Genomic DNA, 20,037 nt, shown 5'->3' on the forward strand with positions numbered 1-20,037 from the left:
AAAATATATCCTTGTGTGAGGATTAAAAAAAAAAAAAAAAGTGGGATGCCCTGTATAGACCCCATTGGAGCCATCTAAGGATCTCTTGTGGAAGGCCTTTCCTGGGATAATACTAAATTAGGCATGAACATCTCCAAAAACAAAACAAACGAAACAAACACCCCCCTCCCCCCAAAGAACCACATTGAAGCAGACAGGAGCAGCCCACAGGGAAGGCTCTCCTTCAGAGCTGGAGGAGTCACAGGGGGAAGGTGGGCAAAGATGCCTAAGGGAAAGCTTTGTGTCAGGCCTGCCTTTAACTTAAAGATTTCCCGAGCTGTTTTCAAAGCTCTTGGGAATTTTCTTAAATTTGCCCCCTTTCTGTGACCTCAAGTTCAGGCTTCCAGGTAGTTCCGTGGGCCCTTTCATTCTGCTATTGTTCCTGTTCCATTGTTCATGACCCATTCAATCCCTCCTCCCAACACTTTCTTTAAGAGACAAAGTTCTCTGAATTCTTTTTCTTTTTCCTGTTGCTAGAAATATTAGAGCTCATGAAGAATGTGAGCCAGCCCTCCCACCTGCATGCTGATTGCACCAACCCCTGTACCAGAAACCCAGAGAAAAGGAGTCAGACTCCAATGGGAAACATGTCTCTGGCAAATGGGCTTTCAAATGGATAGCTGAAGCCTCTCTTTTCAGAACAAACTAACTCACTCTAAGACAGTGGTTGGCAAACTGCGGCTCACAAGCCACATGCGGCTTGCGAGCCGCGGTTTGCCGCTCTGTTGACTAATGAGTTTGCCGACCGTTGCTCTAAGAAAAGGTCTAACTAACTGAAAGGTCTAAATTCTGCAGGTTCTCCTGTGAACCCGGGAGACTGTGAACATCTTGAAGAAGGACCTGTCCTGTACCTCCCTCCTGGACACCAGGGGCTGAACAAATGCTTGCTGGGACACCATGGGCACCTTACCTGCTCGGCAAGAATCTGCTGCTGCTGCTGCTGCCTTTGCTCCCGCAGGAACTGTTGCTTCTGCTGCTCCATCAACTGGGCCCGCTGATCAATGAGCATCTGCTTCATGATGGCCGCCTGGGGTTGGCTGCCCAGGAAGCCCGGACCCGAGGGGCTGGCGCTGGAGACCATGCCACCTGAGCCCGGGGGCACGGAGGACTGCATGGGGCCCGTGGTCCGGGGAAGCCCAACTGGGTGCTGCTCCTAGGAGGATAGAGAGGCCGATTCAGTGATTGCACATTTGAAGGGAAGCGTGGGGGGAAGGCAGGGGGCAGAGGCTCTGACCCAAGGGGTCCCGAGTGGCCCACTAATTATGTTTTTATACAGACAATACAGTAGACTGCAAATGTGGCCTTATCACAGTGGAACTGGAGAGGGTCCAGGGGGACAGTCACAGAGCATGGCTCTGGGGATCTGAGACCAAGTCCCATCTGTTTTGGATGGGACTGACTAAGGGACAAGGACTGGATTTTCAGCTAAAACATTCTGTTTCTCCAAAGGAAAGGAAACAAACCCTTAGGCTGGGCCTGCCTTAAGTCTTGAAGGAGACAGCCTGAGTTTACCCTCTTACTCCTTATTGCCTACCGGGCCAAAATGAACTTCTTAGGTAGCATGAAAGACATTCACAGAAGTTTGCTGCAATTTACTAGTTGACAGATCTGCTGTTGGATGGAATTCTAATCACAGATGACCCCTGAACAACGTGGGGTTTGGGATGCTGACCCCTGTGCAGTTGAAAATTCATGCATAATTACTGACTCCCCAAAACTTTATAGTCCTCCCTCAGAAGGCACGGGGAATTGGTTCCAGGCCCTCTCATGGATACTGAATCCGTGGCTGCTCAAGTCCCTTATCTAAAATGGTGTAGATCAATGCATATTTTTGGCCCTCCATATCCACAAATTCCCAACTGTGGACTGAAAATACTGTTTTCGACCCACAGTTGGTTGAATTGGCAGATGCGAAACCTGGGATACAGAAGGCCAACTGTATATTTATTGAAAATAACCTTTGTATAACTTAACAAAAGGAAGATAAACAACCCAATCAAAAAATGGGCAATGGACCTAAATAGATACTTTTCAAAAGAGGACATTCAGAAAGCCAAGAGACACATGAAAACAGGCTTAAAGTCACTAATCATCGAGAGATGCAAATCAAAACAAAAATGTGGTACCATCTCACACCTGTCAGAATGGCTATCATCAACAAATCAACAAACAACAAGTGCTGGCGAGGATGTGGAGAAAAAGGAACCCTCGTGCACTGCTGGTGGGAATGCAGACTGGTGCTCCCACTGTGGAGAACAGTATGGAGTTTCCTCAGAAAACTAAAAATGGAACTCCCATTTGACCCAGTAATCCCACTTCTAGGAATATGTCTCAAGAAACTAGAAACACCCATCAGAAAGGATATATGCACCCCTATGTTCATAGCAGCACAATTCACCATAGCTAAGATTTAGAAACAGCCTAAGTGCCCATCAGCAGAGGAGTGGATTAAAAAACTGTGGTACATCTACACAATGGAAGACTATGCTGCTGCAAAAAGGAAGGAACTCCTACCATTTGCAACAGCATGGATGGACTTGGAGAGCATTATGCTAAGCGAAATAAGTCAGTTGGAGAAAGATAAATATCACATGATCTCACTCATTTGTGGAATATAATGAACAACATAAACTGATGAACAAAAACAGATCCAGAGACAGAAAAGCATCTATCAGACTGTCAAACATCAGAGGGAAGGCAGAGGAGGGTGGGGGGAAAGGGGAGAGATCAACTAAAGGACTTGTATGCATGCATATAAGCCTAACCAATGGACACAGACACTGTGGGGTGGGGGGGGGGGCGGTGAGGGCACGAGCAGGGGGTTGGGGGGCAACGGGGGATAAGGACACATATGTAATACCTTAATCAATAAAGAAAAAAAAAAGAAAATAAACTGTGTATAAGTGGACCCGTGCAGTTCAAATCTGTGTTGCTCAAGGGTCAACTATAATTGTGACATCTGAAAGCTTTGATAAATGTAAAAAAAAAAATCCTGCTAGTGAGAGTTGTCGCTGGTGTGAAGTAGAAACCTGTCACACTGCCCAAAGATACGTAATCTCCCAACATCTTCAAAAACAGAATTGAGTCTCGCATGTCTGGGATAATTTAAAGGTGGGGGTTGAATTGGGTCTCCATAATTAATTATGTGTCGGTCATTCAAATGATGGCAACTTTTAAGGATTGGTCCTTAAGGGATAGGAAGTTAAGTGGTAGAGACCTATTTACACACAGCACAAGCTACTACTTGAGATAGTGCTGAGTGGGGAAGTCTGTAACAGCTGACAGTGTAGACGAGTGGGGAAAAAGAGCTCACTGAAGTGTCAGTGTATGACCACAACATTCAGTTTGCAGACACTGCCTTTCCTGTTCAGGCACACCTGGGAATGGCAAGTGTTGTCTGAATGTTCCACAGAAATGTTCCTTTCAGTTCATTCAAGTTTCAAGTAATTAATCCCGACTCTACCACCCAAACAACCAAAAAAACTAAACAAAACACCGTTACTCCTCTCACCTGGGAAATAAGAACCAAAAGCTCTGGTTAGTGAGTGCAGTAGCCCAGGTCACACAGTTAATCAACAGAAGAAACAGAACCAGCAGAACCAGAACACTGCTCTGGAGTCTAAGTTCTTATTGTTCCCAGTAGCACAGGCCTTCCCCAGGCCTCAGGCCAGGCTGCCAAACATGCACTTAAGAACTGCCTGAAGACAAAATAGATAGGAGGTCTCCCATAAGCGAGGTCCTGTGTTCTATTTTTTGAATGCAGGTGTCGTTGCTGAAGTTAATAAAATTTGTCTGTCTGTATTTTGTCTGTACATAGACAATTATTAGGTAGAGGACGATGCGATTTTCTGTTTAAAAGACCGTATACTAACAAATGCCAGGAACCTTCATGCTACCGGTTTACTTGACTCCTGAAGGACCAAAGTATTTGTCATTCCTTTGCTCCCAATATTTACTACCTGTTTTCCAAGCCCTTCTAGTAGCTAAAGCTGTTTCTTCCCACCTTTAGAAACAAAGGGCTAAATGACTTAACACTTAAACAAATTCACACTGAAGGATAGTTAACCAATCAGCAAAAATACAGATATATGGGGCTTTCCCCTCCTGTGTATTTCACTATATTTATTTCCCAGTTTTGATAAAGAGGAGAGAGTTGGCAAGAAAATGAGACCCAAGGGAAGTTAAAGTTTTCTTCAGCTTGATTTTATGAGAGGGCGGGTCTGGGCAGGCCCTGTTTATTTTTGCGCACTTTGAGATATTCTTGTCCTGTGACCTGCCCGGGAAGCTGGGGCGCATGCTCAGAAGTGGTAAGTAGTGACTTTTTGCTTTCTCAACCTAGCCACGGTGAGGTGAGGGCATTGATACATCCACCTACTCTTGGCCCCTGTCTTCCTGTGCCAAAAATAAATACTTCGGAAGCACAGTGGGGGCACCGGTCACAGTTGGTTAGAGCATCATCTGGATATGCCAAGGTTGTGGGTTTGATCCCCAGGTCAGGGCACATACAAGAAGCAACCAATGAATACATAAATAAGTGGAACAACAAATTGATGTTTCTCTATCTCACTAAAAAATCAATAAAAAAAATTTTTTTTAAAAGCATAGTGGGAAAAAAACCTTTTCAAAAGAATAGTTAGGTTATTACTTCCCAGGATTATATATTTTCCTAAATGATTCCCTCCCCAAAATTTTGTCTTCAGGTTTCTCACCGAAGGCCTGAAGACCTAGAAGCAGGAGGGCTATCTGCATTTTTAAAGGATTGCCTTCCCAATGAAACATCGTGGATCTAGGTAATTAGACCTTTAAGACTCTCCCAACCAGCTCGCTGCATTCAGTGGCTGGCCAGTCTCAGGTGTGTATTGCAGAGTGTGAAGACTCACCTCACACATTGAGCTGGCTGAGGCCAGTAACTGTTTCGTATTACATGGTGGCTTTTAATCTCCAGGCTAGGAGGGCTTGGTGAGCAATCGCCTGTCAAATTTCAGGACTTCATGCCACCGCTCTTGTTTCTAAGGTGGACACACAGTGTGTGCGCAGTTAGAGAAAGCCAAGCCGAGCTTTCCTCACCAGGACTGGAATGCCAAATGATGCTGTATTTTTAGTTTTAATTACAGGGCTTGTTCTCCACCCCATCCCCCCACCAAACGACCTCCCTCGCGCTCTACCACGTCTCCTCATTCAGTCTCTCCCTGTCAGCAATCCAAATGGTTACATTGATCTTCATTACTCCCCAAACCTTTCACTCTTCCGTAAAATAAAGGGAGTGGGGGGGGGGGGGGGAACAATAAAAACCAGTGAAGCTATTTTCCATATATTTTCTACCGCAGGGAAAAGATCTTAGCCATTTTCTAAGGGCTGGGAGAGGTAGGAGGTGTAAAAAACACCCCACCTTTCCCGAAGAGGCAGTTTTCTACTTCAAAAAACAGCTGCGGTAAAAATATCTCCCAAGAGCAGCCAGCTGTTTATTTATAAATCTGTGCGCAGGGAAGCTTTCTTCCTCTGAAGTGTTTTCAAGAACACGCCTCGTGTTTGGGTGAGAGGGGCCAGGGTTGCTGGCGGGGAGCCAAAGATTGCTGGCTCCTTAGCCGGGGGATCACAAAAGGCTGATGAGACTGGGGTGATGGGACTTGGTAGCGAACTGGCTTGGGGATGGATGCCCAGGGCTTCAGCCTTTTCCAGGCGGTCCTGGTGGGCGGGGAGGGAGGGGGAGGGAGAGGGAGGGGGGAGGAAACGCCACACCAGGAACAGCTGCTGTTCTTCCGCTGGCCCAGCAGATGGTGCTGTCAGCCCGGTGCTCAAGCTCGGCCGGCCAGCCCGCCCGCCCGCCCGCCCGCGCCGCGGCCCCCGCCCCTCCGCTTGCAGATGGCTTAATCAGGACTCCGTCCCTCCCCCACCGGCCCCCGCCCCGCGCGGACTGGGCGACGCGGCGAGCGCGGAGCCAGGCAGTCAAGTGTTACTGCGTACAGCAGGTAGCCTGGCAACTGAGAGCATAATACCGAGCAGATGGTGTTCGCACGGCGTGATGGACATCACACACGACAGCCTGAGACAATCCAGGAATTCCCTGGTGACTCGAGGCCCTCTTTACACAAAATGAGTTCTCTCTCCATTGCCGTGTATCTCTGGGGTGATCGCCCCCCTCTCGCCCACTGACACTGAACTGGTTTCTTATTACCGACTTTTCTTCCAGCCCGAGGGGAGGGAGATTGCAGGGGGTGGGGTGGGAGGAAACGGAAGGGCTGGGAGCGGGAGGAGACGGTGCGGGGCGGTGGGGACCCAGAGGGGAGGGAGCGGCGTCAACCAGACCCCGGGAGGACCGTCCGAGAGGGACGGGGTTCCCACAGCCTGGGGTGCACAAAGCCGGCGCGGAGAGGCGCGTCTCCGCTGGCTTTGCAATCGCGTGGCCCACGAACAGCCTAAATGAAATTTAGGATTTTCCTTAAAAAGTCCCCTGGGGCGTAATTTAGCCTCTCTGCTGGAGCCTCTATGCTTACAAGTCCTTAGGGGGCTCTAAGAAGTCAGGAGTGGGGCCCGTGCGCTCCCCGGAGGCCGGAAAACGCCTCTCGGCGCCGGCGTCCCTAACAAAGGAACCGCGGAGGTGGCCGGGGCGCGGGCCGGGCGGCGCGGGGGGCGGGCGAGCTGCCCGGGGGCGCCAGGTCCGCGGCCCGCAGGCGCTCGGGGCGCACGTCCCAGCTTCCGCTGCACCGCGTGTGCCAGGGGCTGGGAAGGCAATGGGAGTGCAGGGCTCGGGGGTTGGGAGGGGGTGGAAGAGGGTTACTCCTGTAGGAAAAAGTAGTAATAGGTCAATACAGAACAAAAAGGATGTCCCAGAAAAAAAAAAAATCCGTGCTTTTCACACACACTGAACTGGATCAAGTAATTAAATAAAAAAGAAATCAATTCCAAACGGAATTTTGCCCAGAGTCTATACAGCAAAAGAATTCTATGTCCAACCTCTCACCAGTGTCCCCTGAAAAGGTATTATTCAAGTTTTAAGTTTGGCAGAAGCTAACGCCGCCTAAACACACACACACACACACACACACACACACACACACACACACACACACACCCACACACCACCACCACCCTCCCCCCCCTTGCTGGGAGAGTTCAGCAGTTTCAAGTCTGAGAGCAGCTTAGGAGGAATCCACCGCAGGCTGCACGGAGGCACCTGGCTGTGACTCCCAGGGCTCAAGGCGGTGAACTGACAGGCTGGGGATGGCATCTGACCGTTGGGTCTCAGTCCCCACACCTTCAAATGAAAATCATCTTCCTAAGACTTCTCCTTGACAGTGGAAGCTTTGGAGATGAAAGAGTTAATGAAGCCCTATGGAAAGTTAATGGCTAAGAAGGGAGAGAACAATAATGGGAACAATAATGGGGCTAAATCAGGGGTTCCCAAAGTCCGGTTCCAGGATCAGCAGCATTAGCACCATCTGGGAGACTGTTAGAAATGCAAATTCTCAGGCTCCACCCTAGGCATACGGAACCACAACTCCTGGAGCTGTTTTAACAACCCCTCCAGGTAATTACCATGACCCACAGTTTGAGAATCACTTGGGCAATAATCCTGGTTTGTAGAGACTGACTGTAGCATGGGGCTTCCCAGCTCTATGTGCCCTGATGAGATTGCAAATCCTACATTTTCCAAAGCAAGTCAGGGTTCTGAGTTGCTTAGATTTCTGTTGCAGGTTCTGCATTGGGAACAAAATTCTCAAATTTCTAGAGGGCTGCTCAGGCAATGCAAACCCAAGAATTCTGAAAGGAGCCATGGCCATGAGTCTTCCAGGAAGGCCAGGCTCCCTGCAGCCCTGCTGTGAGGCTGGGGAACAGCCAGGACTGAGGGAGGGTGAGGCCAGTATACTCGCTTGCTCAGTGAGGAAGCATCAACCTCATTAGATTTCCTGTCCCCTGGTCTGATGTAAGGTAGAACTATGGAAAGCTATGATTGGAGGAAAGTCCCTCTGGTTGAAAAAGGTTCTTCAAACACAGAGAACACAGAGGCAGCAACAGAAGAAAACAAACACTTACGGGGCACCTACTATAGGCAAAGTACTCTGCTAGGTGCGTTTGCTTCCATAATTAAACTCATTTACTGACTGAAAAAACCCCCAAGCCTCTGAGAGGTTAAGAAACTTGTCTGATGTCCCACAGCTGGTGGTGGTGTCTTTGGGATTTGGACCTTTTCACTGACCATAACATGCATCTGGTCTAAATTGAATAGACCACCCAAGAGGACTCTGGAGTAAAAAGAAATGGGAAGGGGGTGGGGGGGGGAGGGAGAGGAATGGGCTTAGAATTAAAAGGTAGAAACTCTATTGGGATCAAAGGGTGAAACTGAAAGAGCACCAAAATATGTCATTTTTATATGCTGCCTGGTACCCCAAATTAGGATGCCTCTGTGCTCTGAACTTTGACATTTAAAGAAAGGGCACAAGATAGCTCATTCAACCATAAATGGAAGGAAGGAAGAAAATAAAATCTTCGAATTCCTTTTGAAGTTGATCAATTGTCAGGGCAGAAACTTGGTTTCAGGATGGTGGTTTCTTTTACAGAATTTCTTTGACCGGACCAATTTCTCACTGTGGGTTATGGAGAGTTGCTTACCATAAATTCATAGCCGAGCCCCAACAGGAACTGCCCCATAGAAACCCCTCTGTTTCAGCAGATTATTGAAGAAGGTCAGATAAAAAGGTTTGTTTTATGGTTGTGTCCCCAAGACGACTGAGTTTTGAGACAGTTTAGCAATTTAGGAAGCTTATCACTGAAACGGCATTGTCTTGGGGCCCAGTGCTAAGCTTGCTACATGGATTTAGTAGTTCTGTGTTCATCCTCTAAGGAGGGGCCACTTACACTGGGGGACCCAACAGGCCTGGGTAGATACTCAGCTCCATCAAGCGACTGGCCCACCCTGACCATAACAAATTGCTTGTTGTTATTACTGTTGTTGCTATAGCCTCTTGAACATGCAGCTCTGGAAAGTCAGGGTGAGGGAAGTGTTATGATTCTGGTTCTAAGACGATCAGGACTAAGACTTGAAACTTGCTTTTCTTTCTAGGCTTCAATGAGCAGAATGGAGTTCCTATCTAGACATTGGATTGTTTAAAAAGTACATGTTTTGCTGATTTCCCCCCTGATCAGTGGAAAAATTTGAAAACTTTGCATAAAAGTATAAAGAAAGAAAAGGCAATATTCATTTTTAATGCTCAAAGGCAACCATGTTAATATTTTGATGTTTTTTATTTACTCCCAGCCTTGCCTAGCCCCATGCAATAATATATTTTCCATGCTTATGATCATGGTAGATACATGATTGTTTCTTACAAAATAATGTAAGAAAGGTAGAAAGTTCCAACTTTCCAAATGCTTACAAGTTATAGTTTTCTGGTAGGATAATTCGTGCAAGGTCTGTAGTGTTGTTTTTTTTTTTGTCTTGTTTAATGTTTTCTAATATTCAGCACAGTTGCAACAGAATAGACATTTGCTGAATGGAGCTGATGAATTGGCTTTGATGAATTCTAGCCTATCCCAGCATCATGTATGATTGGGGAGGAGAAAAAAGATGGCCTTACAATGGACTGCTTCTCTGAGCTGCTGGACGTAGCCCCTGCTGAAGAAGAAAGGGTTAAAGTTGGCAGGCTAGTGCAAGATGTGAAAGTGCCATCAGCCACAGGAAGGTCAGGCTTTCACGACTTTCTTGGGGGTAAAAACAACAAAAGTACCATTTGTCCTTAACAGTGCTTTGAACAAAGTTACTGTTGGTCCCTCCAGTGGCAAAACAACTTGGAGAGGTAAGCTTTTCCTCTACCTCTGACGTAAATTATAGAGCCTTTTGGATTCCTTTGCTGTGGTTAATCCCACCACCAAAAGCAACTCTAAAGTGGTTAAAAGTTCAATAGTGTGCAACAACAGGAGCCTGATTAAATAAATGATGGTCCATCCCTACCATGAGTCCTAGGCAGCCAGTAAAAAACACGCCTTCTCTGACTATCTAATCACGTAGAAAAAAAGCTTACAACATATAGTTAAGAGGAGAGAAAAAAGCAGTTTCGAAATCAGTCGTCACAGAATAATCAAGTTAGACAAGGATTATAAGCGATTTTTATTGTTATCCTCTTTCAGTTTTTCTATTATAAACATATTAGTTTAAATAATTACTTAAAAATGTGTGATCTAAAAGAAAAAATAAAGGCTTTAAATTGCCAAAAGGAAGAAAGGAAGGAAGGAAGGAAGGAAGGAAAGATAAAGGGCCTATTTACTTATTTGCTTGTTTTTTAAGGACTCCAAAATTCTGATGAGGGGTGAGGATCCCCTAGTTCCTGAGCAGCCAGTGGCTTCTTTGCAGAGGAGGAGGCACAAGCCACACCTTGGGCTAGGAGACAGCAGAGCATAGGGACCCGGTGGTAGAAGCACTTCTGTGCTGGGGAGGGACTGAAGGCGTCTCCGAGGAAGGGATGCTTCAGAATGGCTCAGAGAGACAAGAGGGGACTGTCTTCTAGAGCAGAGGGACAGAGTGATCAAAGACTTGAATACATCAGACCCTGAAATTCCATTTCTGAGGACTCATCTCATGGAAATATTCATAGCTTTGTGCAAAGATATATCCTGACTAGCTTGAATGGTTTAAAGTAGCAAACAATTAAAAACAACTTAAATGGCCAACGTTCAGAGCAGTGGTTCTCAACCTTTCTAATGCCGCGACCCTTTAATACAGTTCCTCATGTTGTGGTGACCCCCAACCATAAAATTATTTTCGTTGCTACTTCATAACTGTAATTTTGCTACTGTTATGAATCGTAATGTAAATATCTGTGTTTTCCGATGGTCTCAGGCTCTACAGCAGCGGTTCTTAACCTGTGGGTCACACAGGTTGAGAACCGCTGCTGTAGTGCCTGCTGTAGAGCCTAAGACCATCGGAAAACACAGATATTTACATTACGATTCATAACAGTAGCAAAATTACAGTTATGAAGTAGCAACGAAAATAATTTTATGGTTGGGGGTCACCACAACATGAGGAACTGTATTAAAGGGTCGCGGCATTAGAAAGGTTGAGAACCACTGATTGAGAGGATTCATTAAACAATAACTTACCTTCCCCCAAAACAAACCCAACAAAAACCCAAACCTCCTTAAGAGCACTTAGTCTAAACAGTCATGGAATGGAGCCCACTGAATTCAAAAGGGGTCCTGATTGTGTCTGGGACTGGGACTGTTTCCACCTGAGCCCACCTAGGCTCTGGAGTGTGCAACAGACATCCTTACATGCAGTTCCCTGGAGACTTCAAGACCTGAACCAACTGGGTTTGGCTACAGGTTCAGAAACTAGGCCACCTTTTCACTGCTTCACCCAAGAGCTCCCACGTCCCAGAGGCGGCCCTGAAGGGCACTGACCATCCTCCAAGAATTCCCGGTCCGCCGGGGCAAGCTGCCCTTTGCCCCACCACCCTGCCTTCTGTGTTTTTCTCCAAGTCTAGGCTTGAAACCACAGCGTGGCCTGTTTCACTCAGGAAACAGTGAAAACCTTCACTCATCTGCACAGGTTGCCTTCCCCGCGGGGGTGTAGGCAAACCCCGCCCCAGGGGCTGCGAGACCTGCCCCCCAGAGGTGGGGCGGCATCTGCCCACATCCCTGTGGCCGCTGTCAGGACACATGGACTGCAAGTGGTTTGCCAGCGGCTGCAGGAATTGGGTTTTCACCCATCTGCTTTCTGCCTTTCTTTCCTTGATTTAAAAACCAGGAGGCGTCTCAGCTGTCTTCAGCCCAGCTGCTGGGAAGAGTTTCTCCTGAGCTACTGTTCCCCCAAATCGTGCCTTCTCTTTTATCGCCTCTCTCCCCTCCCCGCCCCGCTGATGAAGTCATCACAGCAAAGATTACATAACGGATGCAGAGGCCTATCTTGTGTTATACTGGGAGCCAGGCCAATGTTTCCATTTATAGACAAGGGCCCACCACACTGCCAAGTGGAGCTCTCTGTTGCAACCCCTTACAAGACAGGACGAAAGGAAGGAAAGTTGGAGCCCCAGGGCGCTTCCTCCATCACCATCCTCTCCGCAGCCTGGGCAGGGGGCCGGGCCGAGGGTGCTGGCTGCCTGGGAAGAGCCCCTTCTACGAAGCTGCTTACTCTCAGCCCCCTGCTCTCCCCTCCCAGCAAATGATGCTTCCAGAGGGGGTGGGAGACCGTGTCAGCCTGCTCTGCTGGCTTTCTGACCTGGTTTCTGACTGCTGAACCTACCTGTCTGTGGGCCACCCAGGTGTGATCCCACCAAGGCTCAGAGAGGAGGGCTGGGCCCCCCACACTACTGAGAGCAGACCAGGCAGCAGTAGTGGTGGGGTGTGAGGGGACCAGGGCATGAGAAAGCAGGAGAAAAAGGAGTAACATCGAGAAATCTGGATTGGAACTTTACATATTTAGAGATTTTGACTGAGAACCCAGATTCTTAGAGGAAGTGAGTCTAGGAGAGGGGCTCACAGACGGTCAGGGTGGATAAGGATGGGGGTCCATCAGACCCTGGACCACATCCAGAAACATCCTTGAGTTTAAATTTTTAGACATGATCTTCAAACAAGGTTTTACATAGAGTCACGGAGAAACGCTGATAGGATTCAAAGATACCTTCTAATTTACAGCTTTAAGTTGTGCCCTGTTACAAGACCAGACCAAGTCCACTATGGTTAGTATTCTTCTAAGTCCTGTGTTTATCTTGCAAAGGGTACAAGGACACTGTACTGAAACATTACTGTCTCTTTCTTCTTTACTGGCATTTGTTCATTTTCTGAATCTGCCTGGTAACTCCAAAAAGGAGAAGGGGCCCAGGTCCTCTGCTACCCTTGAGAAGAGTTGGGGATATACTGGGATAAAAATGGTCCTGAAAGAACCATGGACTTCAGAGAGGTCCCTGGGCTGCACTGGCACTGCGGTGAACACAGCACCTGACAACACACACACACACTCATACACACACTCATTCACTCTCACACACACACACACACTCACACACATTCTCACACACACACAAACACACACACATACACACTCATTCACTCACACACTCACACACACACTCTCACACACATACACTCACACACACTCACACTCACACACACTCATTCACTCACACACTCACACACAGCGACCTGATAAAGGAATCAGGTAGCAATCAGAAGTCATCCTCTCCACAGTCTCACACTCTTCACCCCTTTTACCTGCACTTCTGTCAGGTAGAATGCTTCCACAGTGCTCGGCACACAGCAAGCGCTCAGAGATGCTGGCGCTTGTTATCGCCAATATTAATAGAAACCTTTTTAGAGGAAACTAGAAACCTTTTGTGGGGCCTATGTTTTCAGTTCATATTTTGTTCTTTTTTAATGGTCAAATCAGTTCCCCAGCCTGAATAAGGAAAATACTGTTTACAAGCCTTTTGCTGAGGATAAACCTTAGGTGGATAGCTGAATATGGAACCAGACCCTAGAACGAAGGTAAAATTGAGGGGAAGCTTTCATTTCAGTGAGGACTAACTCCACTCCTGTTGACAACAGGGATATGGGTCTTCTAAGGTTGGGGTGATATGCCAAATACCCCTCTAAAAGTGTAAATATTTTTGCTTAAATATCTGGGATGTACTACCAATTTCCTACTACTTTCTACCAGAAGCTAAAACCAAGTCTGACCTCCTTACCATGATAGCACCTCAAATGCCCACCCTTCCCCACTTTCTCCCAAAGCTTCTTGTGCTCATTTTCCCCAAGCTAGCCGACCTCACACCACCCTTCTTATGCTTCCCGGATCTGGGCGAGCTCCCTGACAACGTCCACGTGACTCGGACACACTCTCCACCTCAGACCGCAAGCCTCCTTTAAAAGCGCTCACAACGACCACTTCTCTCAGCGTTGAGTGCTTGTAGGAGGTTACAATCTGAGCAGGAGGTTGGGCTGATGGATGCTGGAGCAGGACAGGGAGCGCTCACCTGCTGCTCAGGGTATTTATCAACCCGAGAAAGCGTCCGTCCGCTGCACTGAGGATCAGATCCTGGCTTCCTCACCTTTCCCCCGTTTCTCTAATATACACAGTCTCCTTTACCTGGGTCCCACTAACTACTCTGCTTTTGCCCTTGTGTTTCTTCCCCTCTTCAGCCTCCCCTACCTTAAGAATAACAGTTTCTCAATTTCATGGGTGGAATCCTCCCCAAGGCAATCAAACCTGTTCTGAAAGCTGACATTAAATACGAAAGGCTGGAATCTGCTGAGGAGGGGGAGTGGGGACAGGAACCTGTAAATGGAACTTTAAGTCTGTCTCAGGTCCCCATTATGTGACTGGGGAAAGCCCGGGAGAGGGAGAGTCCCTTCTGTATTTGCCTTGGGTTCTCAGGTATAGTTTTTGCTGAAGGTCACTTTCTGTCCAAGGCCCGTGAATGCCACCTCTTGATTCATGGCTAGAAGCACGTTAAAGAGGCTGACAAGGCCATTCTTTCATTCCTTTTTTGATGTAGTCGTAGAGAATTTCCAAGAAGAGAAGTCACTGGGTCCCACTCAGTCAGTCAGTGTCAGCTCCCAGGAAGTGGACGTCCATGTACAGGGTGCTGAGAGACGTCTCATGACGCAGCGGGGCCACCCCCACAGCACAGAGCCTTGCCACCATCACTGTGGAGGTATCTGGGGCTGCATCGGGGCCTCGGTCACTCTCGGCACCTCCCACAGGATTCTTGGGGGCAGAGCCTCAATGTATCCTGCCCTGAGGTGCACACACCCTGGGTAGGATTCACATTCTGCTAAGGGACCCAGTTAAGGAAGGGTGCCTAGGTCAGTACAATATATTGCCAAGGCTGCTAACCCAATAGAAGCACAGGGAACTGGTTTAAGAACATGGAGCCTTAATCCTGCCACTTGAGCCTTACAGTACTGCGCAGCCCTTACTGGCATTTTCGGTTTCAGCCTCCAGGTCTTAGAGTTGATTTTTCTTAGAAGATACTCAGCCAGAGGTAAGACAAACAAACAAACCAACCAACCAAACAAGAAAACAACTGGCTTGCTTAACAGAATACAAAAATCCGTGCAGATGGGCTGTGTTTACAACTTGGCTTTGATTGAATGTGCCGAGTAAGATACTGTTACTCCATGGCCAAAAATGCACCTGTCACCAGAAGAACATACACACAACCCTCTACCTGAAATTTGAGCACTACAACATTATATGCAGAATGTATAATTAAAAAAAATTATTTATTTTAGAGAGAGGAAGAGAGAGAGAGAGAGAGAGAGAAACACTGATTGGTTGTCTCCCACCTGCACCCTGACCAGGGATCGAGCCTGCAACCTGGGCATGAGCCCTGACCAAGAATCAAATCTACCACTTCAGCTGAGCCACAGCAGCCAGGGTACAGAATATGTAATTTGCCATGAAAGTTCTTTCAATTTGGATACACATCCCCTTTTAGAAAAGCTTTGATCGCTCAGGGAGTCCCCAAGGGCCCAGCACCCCAGCACACTGGCAGGTGTTGTGGCTGAGGTCTTGGAGAAGGGCAGCCAAGGACTTGGTCCTGGGTGGATATTAAAAACCCAGTGGAGCCTGGCTGGTGTGGCTCAGTTGGTTGAATCAAACACCGTATACCGAGAGGTCAGCAGGTTCAAATCCTGGCCAGGGCCATTAACTAGATTGTGGGTTTGATCCCTGGTATACTGATCGATGTTTCTCTCTCAAATCAACAAAGTCATACCCTCAGGTGAGGATTAAAAAAACAAAAACAAAACAGTGGAGAGACAAGGTTTCCCCTCATTGAAAAGCTGGAGGATGATCCCAGCCCGTCAAGAGTGGCGCTGGCACGCTTTCTGGCTAGTGCCACAGGATTTCCGTGAAGCCAGCCTGATCAGAGCTGGGATGGTCAGGACTCCATAGGAGAAAGGGAGATGTGGAACAGATGGATTCTAGGGATCGTGTGACTTGGGGCAGTTCACTGAACACTTCTGATTTCATAAAATGAGGACGCCTGCCCAGGTGCTCTGTAAGTCCTACCAAGCCCTGACATTCTCTAATTCTGTTTGGGAAGAGCTTCATGGAAGAGGGGGAGCCTGGATGGAAGTGAGATATGGATTTCAGTGAAAGGAGAAGGCAGGAGCAGCCAGCCCCAAGGAGGGAGGTGGTGTCCCCAGGGTCCGTGCGGAGGAGGATGCTGAGGTGGGTAGGAGACAAGCTTCACAGGGCGGGTCTGACCACGGACAGGTCTGCATGCAGGCTCAGACATCTGACCTAACCAACAGGCAGGGAGCCACAGTAAAGACTCTTAAAGGAAATCAAAGGATGAAAGCATTCCTTTTCATGAGATTCAGCTGGTGTCAAGTGGAGTGAGGCAGGATTGGGGTAATCCAGCCAGGAGGTGAAGGGAAGCTGGCTGAGAGAGACTAGGTTCCTGATGGTGGGAATTTAAGAGTCAAGAGTCAAATTTAACTGCAAGGTATATTTTGGCAAGAATAAGAATTCACACGTCTTTATTTCATATGCAACATATGTCTGGGGCCACGCGCTGGACCAGCGGTCCCCACTTCCTCCTGTTTACTTGTAGTCTCTGTGATTCTCATGTTGCCCTCACAGGGTTACCAGACATCTGGCAGGGATGGTGACCCCTGCTCAAAAATCAGTATAAAAAGTTCCTGTTTTCCTGCTTTAAAAAACCGAGTTTATTTACATGTAAATTTAATATACAGTAATATTTTAAACCTACCAGCAGACTCTTGACTGGGAGTGGTATAGTAGGGGTATACGCTGACTATTTTTAGAGCCCTAACAATATAGCCTGGGGATGAAGAGAAGATGCCAAACAATAACAGGAAATCTGACTAAAACTGCTTTGAGAGGAAACCTTTTCATTTTTTGTGCTTCTAACATCCCCCCAACTTTCTACTTCCTGCTCCGTGTTTCACTGAGCTTTTTTCAAGAGGACCTGACAAAGACTAAGGAAAGTTAGGTGGTGGCCCAATTAAAGGGTTTTAAGGACAAGTCGCCTTCACAACAAAGTGACAGCTAAGTATTTCCCAGGCGTAGTTAGTGCTCGAAGCTCCATTTTGGATTTGTTAAAGTCAGAAAAATCACTCTTGGGCTTCATGGAAAATCTTGTTTTCAACAGAAGTGGCGTGATATTTTCATAAGACAGTTCATGTTGCATTTATCTCACCATCTTTTAAATGTAAACTAGAGATGGTAGTACAACGAATTTCTAACAAAAGAGTTCATCACCATGTTCAGGCCACTGGAAATTCAGGGTGAAAGAATAGGGTGGTGGTTCCAGGGGAAAAACATGCATGTTTCTCTAAACAAATGAAAAATCTCCTATTTGAAACCCTTCCTCCCCTTTAGTGAGACAACGTGGAGAAGAAGCAGACACCCGGTCCACCTCACTCTGCCATTCCCACGGCTCGGGGAAATGGATGGCTTCACCTATTTGTTCTGTCTTCGCACCTGAGGGAGGGCTGCAGATGCCCCATCTGTCTCCGAGCCCTGTTGCTATGGGTTTTTCTCTGACTTCTGATACTGGACTCTGCAGGCAGCCAATGTGTTTTTCTTCTGCCTCCCCCTCTGCTCCTCTCTCCTTCTCTGATATATAGGTTATTTTTCCTGTGCATCCACCAAGAGTAATGTGTCAAACTATGATTATGTTTTCTTTTATTAAACAAGTAGAAGAGACAGACTGCTTTCCTTCCCTTGACCGAGTAAAGGCAATAAAAAGCCCAGGGAACACAGGGGTTGGGGGTGGTGGTGGCCGCTGTCCTAGGCGCAGCAAGCTCTTGTCGGCGGGTCATCTGAAGGAATCTGGGCCACCTGTTCCAATGGGACTCAGTGGCCGGAGGCCAGCAACTCCTTAGGGACCTGTATTCCAGGCCACCTGAGTCTGTGCAGCTCTCAGCTGGGTGAGCCCGGGTCTGGGGAGACGCAGAAGGGGTGAGCACAGAGGGAGACCCTGCCCTCAAAATGTGCAGGGAACTCAGTACTTAAGTATCATATTTTCTAGATTCCTGATAATCTGAAAGAAGTTAGTAGGTTCAGGGAAAAAAAATCCATTTAAACCTTTAAAACTTAACCCACGCTCTCTGCACCTCCGAGAAAGGAAATGTGATTTGGGAGTTTGGGCGGTGGAGGGAGGAGGGCACAGGGAGTTTCCTTCAAGCATCTGTGTCCCTGTAGTTAGAGAATGAGTTTGGTGGTGCTGGTGTGTGTGTGTGTGTGTGTGTGTGTGTGTGTGTGTGTGTGTGTGTGTGTGTGGCGGGGGGGGGGCGCGGGGGAATCTTGTAGGAGCTCTGTTCTTGCACATGTGATTGTATCATTGGAACCTATTAGGAGCAGCAGGAAGGCACAGGCAGAGGGGGGCTGGGAAAAGGAAACTCAGTGACACTTGGGGACATGAGCTTCCCTCTGCTCACCTGCTCTCCATCACAGCGCCGCTATCCCTTTACATTGTCGGGGTGCTCACAGAGAAGAGTCCTTGGGAGTTGAGGGCTAGGGCCGTTGGGCCATTAAGAGGAGACACTTTCTAGTTGGGGTTCCCAGTGCTGGTCACCATGCGTCGCACTGCCTATCACTTTCCCTTTAGGGGCTTCAGAGAAGTAGTCCCACCCCTCAAAACAGAGGCACTCAGGACTTGAGTGCCAGGAGGAGGGGCTGGAACCTGAGAGGAGTGGAAGTCAGGTCAGGAACCCAATGGATTAAGAATGTCTGGGACTGAACAGCAAACACAGACCACAATGGGAGAGGAGAGGACACAGGACACATGGGAATGACTGAAACTGGGGGGCAGGATGCAGCTGGAGAAGAATCAGGCTGGGCAAGTCCCAGAACAGACCCTGGTGGGCAGACACCTCCATCCCCATCCCCAAAAGCATGGGGAGGCTTGGCATGGAGACATTCCTATTCTAAGTGTGCTTTCTGTTGCCTATACTTTTTTTAAAAAAATATGTTTTTATTGATTTCAGAGAGGAGAGGGAGATAGAAACATCAATGATGAGAGAAAATCATTGATCGGCTGCCTCCTGCACACCCCCACTGGGGATCGAGCCCACAACCCTGGTATGTGCCTTGACTGGGAATTGAACCGTGACCTCCTGGTTCATAGGTTGATGCTCAACCACTGTAGCCATGCTGGCCAGACATGTTGTCTATACATTTTTTTGGGGGGAAAGGGTAAAGTACAAAAATGCTATTGGAGTGAAATTTCCTTTTAAATTTATTTTTCAAGTAAAGTTAACATATAATAATGTATTAGTTTCAGGTATACAATATAGGGATTAGACAGTGCTATACTAGGTGAAATTTCCCATTTTTCTTTTAGCCCGAATGCAACTAGCTTTGGAAAGTTCAGCAATTTCAAGTGACTGCTTCCTAGGTTTTGGACAGTGGAAGGGTGGGTGAAAGAGAACGAGGGTCTCAACCTGACTGGATATGTGCTCGGCAGCCATTTCCAAGGCCTGCAAACTCATCGGCTTTGTTTTGCTGGCCTTCGGATCAGCCTGTCTTGGGGCCCCCTTTGCATGCGGGCCACCTCTGATCGCGCATCACTGGCCGGCAGAGTGTGGGCATGATCTGTGGCTGCTTGAGCCCTTGAAATGCCAGAGGGCACCTTCTCCTCCCCATCCGGGCCCCCCAAACTGCCAACAAAAGACCCCCAAACAATCCATCAACAGTTCTAAACAGAGCTCCAATGGAACAAATATTTTCTTCCTCAAAAAAGATTAGGAATTTCCTCAAATTGGGGAAAAACAACGAATGGTTTATAAATGTATCCTTACTATATTTACAAAGATACTATAGATTCTGATGACATAAAAAAAAGGGCACAGTTCATATTTGTCCTAACACTTTTGCTTTCAAGGTTTTTCTGCATTATTGCAGATTTTTAAAACATGAGACACATACATTAATGCTAACATGGGAGAGAAGTTTTCACTAAGAAAAATGGCAACACAGGAACCATGGGGCCAAGTTATAGGTTTGGCGGCATTAGCATAGATATT

The 20,037-nt window shown here is 47.5% G+C and overlaps 1 protein-coding gene across 1 annotated transcript in view; it reads right to left on the minus strand.

Moving 5' to 3' along the window:
- MAML3 (mastermind like transcriptional coactivator 3) overlaps positions 1-20,037 on the minus strand; it is a 392,442-nt gene that overhangs the window by 11,577 nt on the left and 360,828 nt on the right. Inside the window, exon 3 of the mRNA XM_080672200.1 lies at positions 950-1,192. Within this exon, the coding sequence (XP_080528326.1) occupies positions 950-1,192 (243 nt within the window). The remainder of the gene's footprint in view (positions 1-949; positions 1,193-20,037) is intronic.

Source organism: Plecotus auritus (genome assembly GCF_963455305.1).
Source record: "Plecotus auritus genome assembly, chromosome: 6".
Classification (NCBI taxonomy): Eukaryota; Metazoa; Chordata; class Mammalia; order Chiroptera; family Vespertilionidae; genus Plecotus; species Plecotus auritus.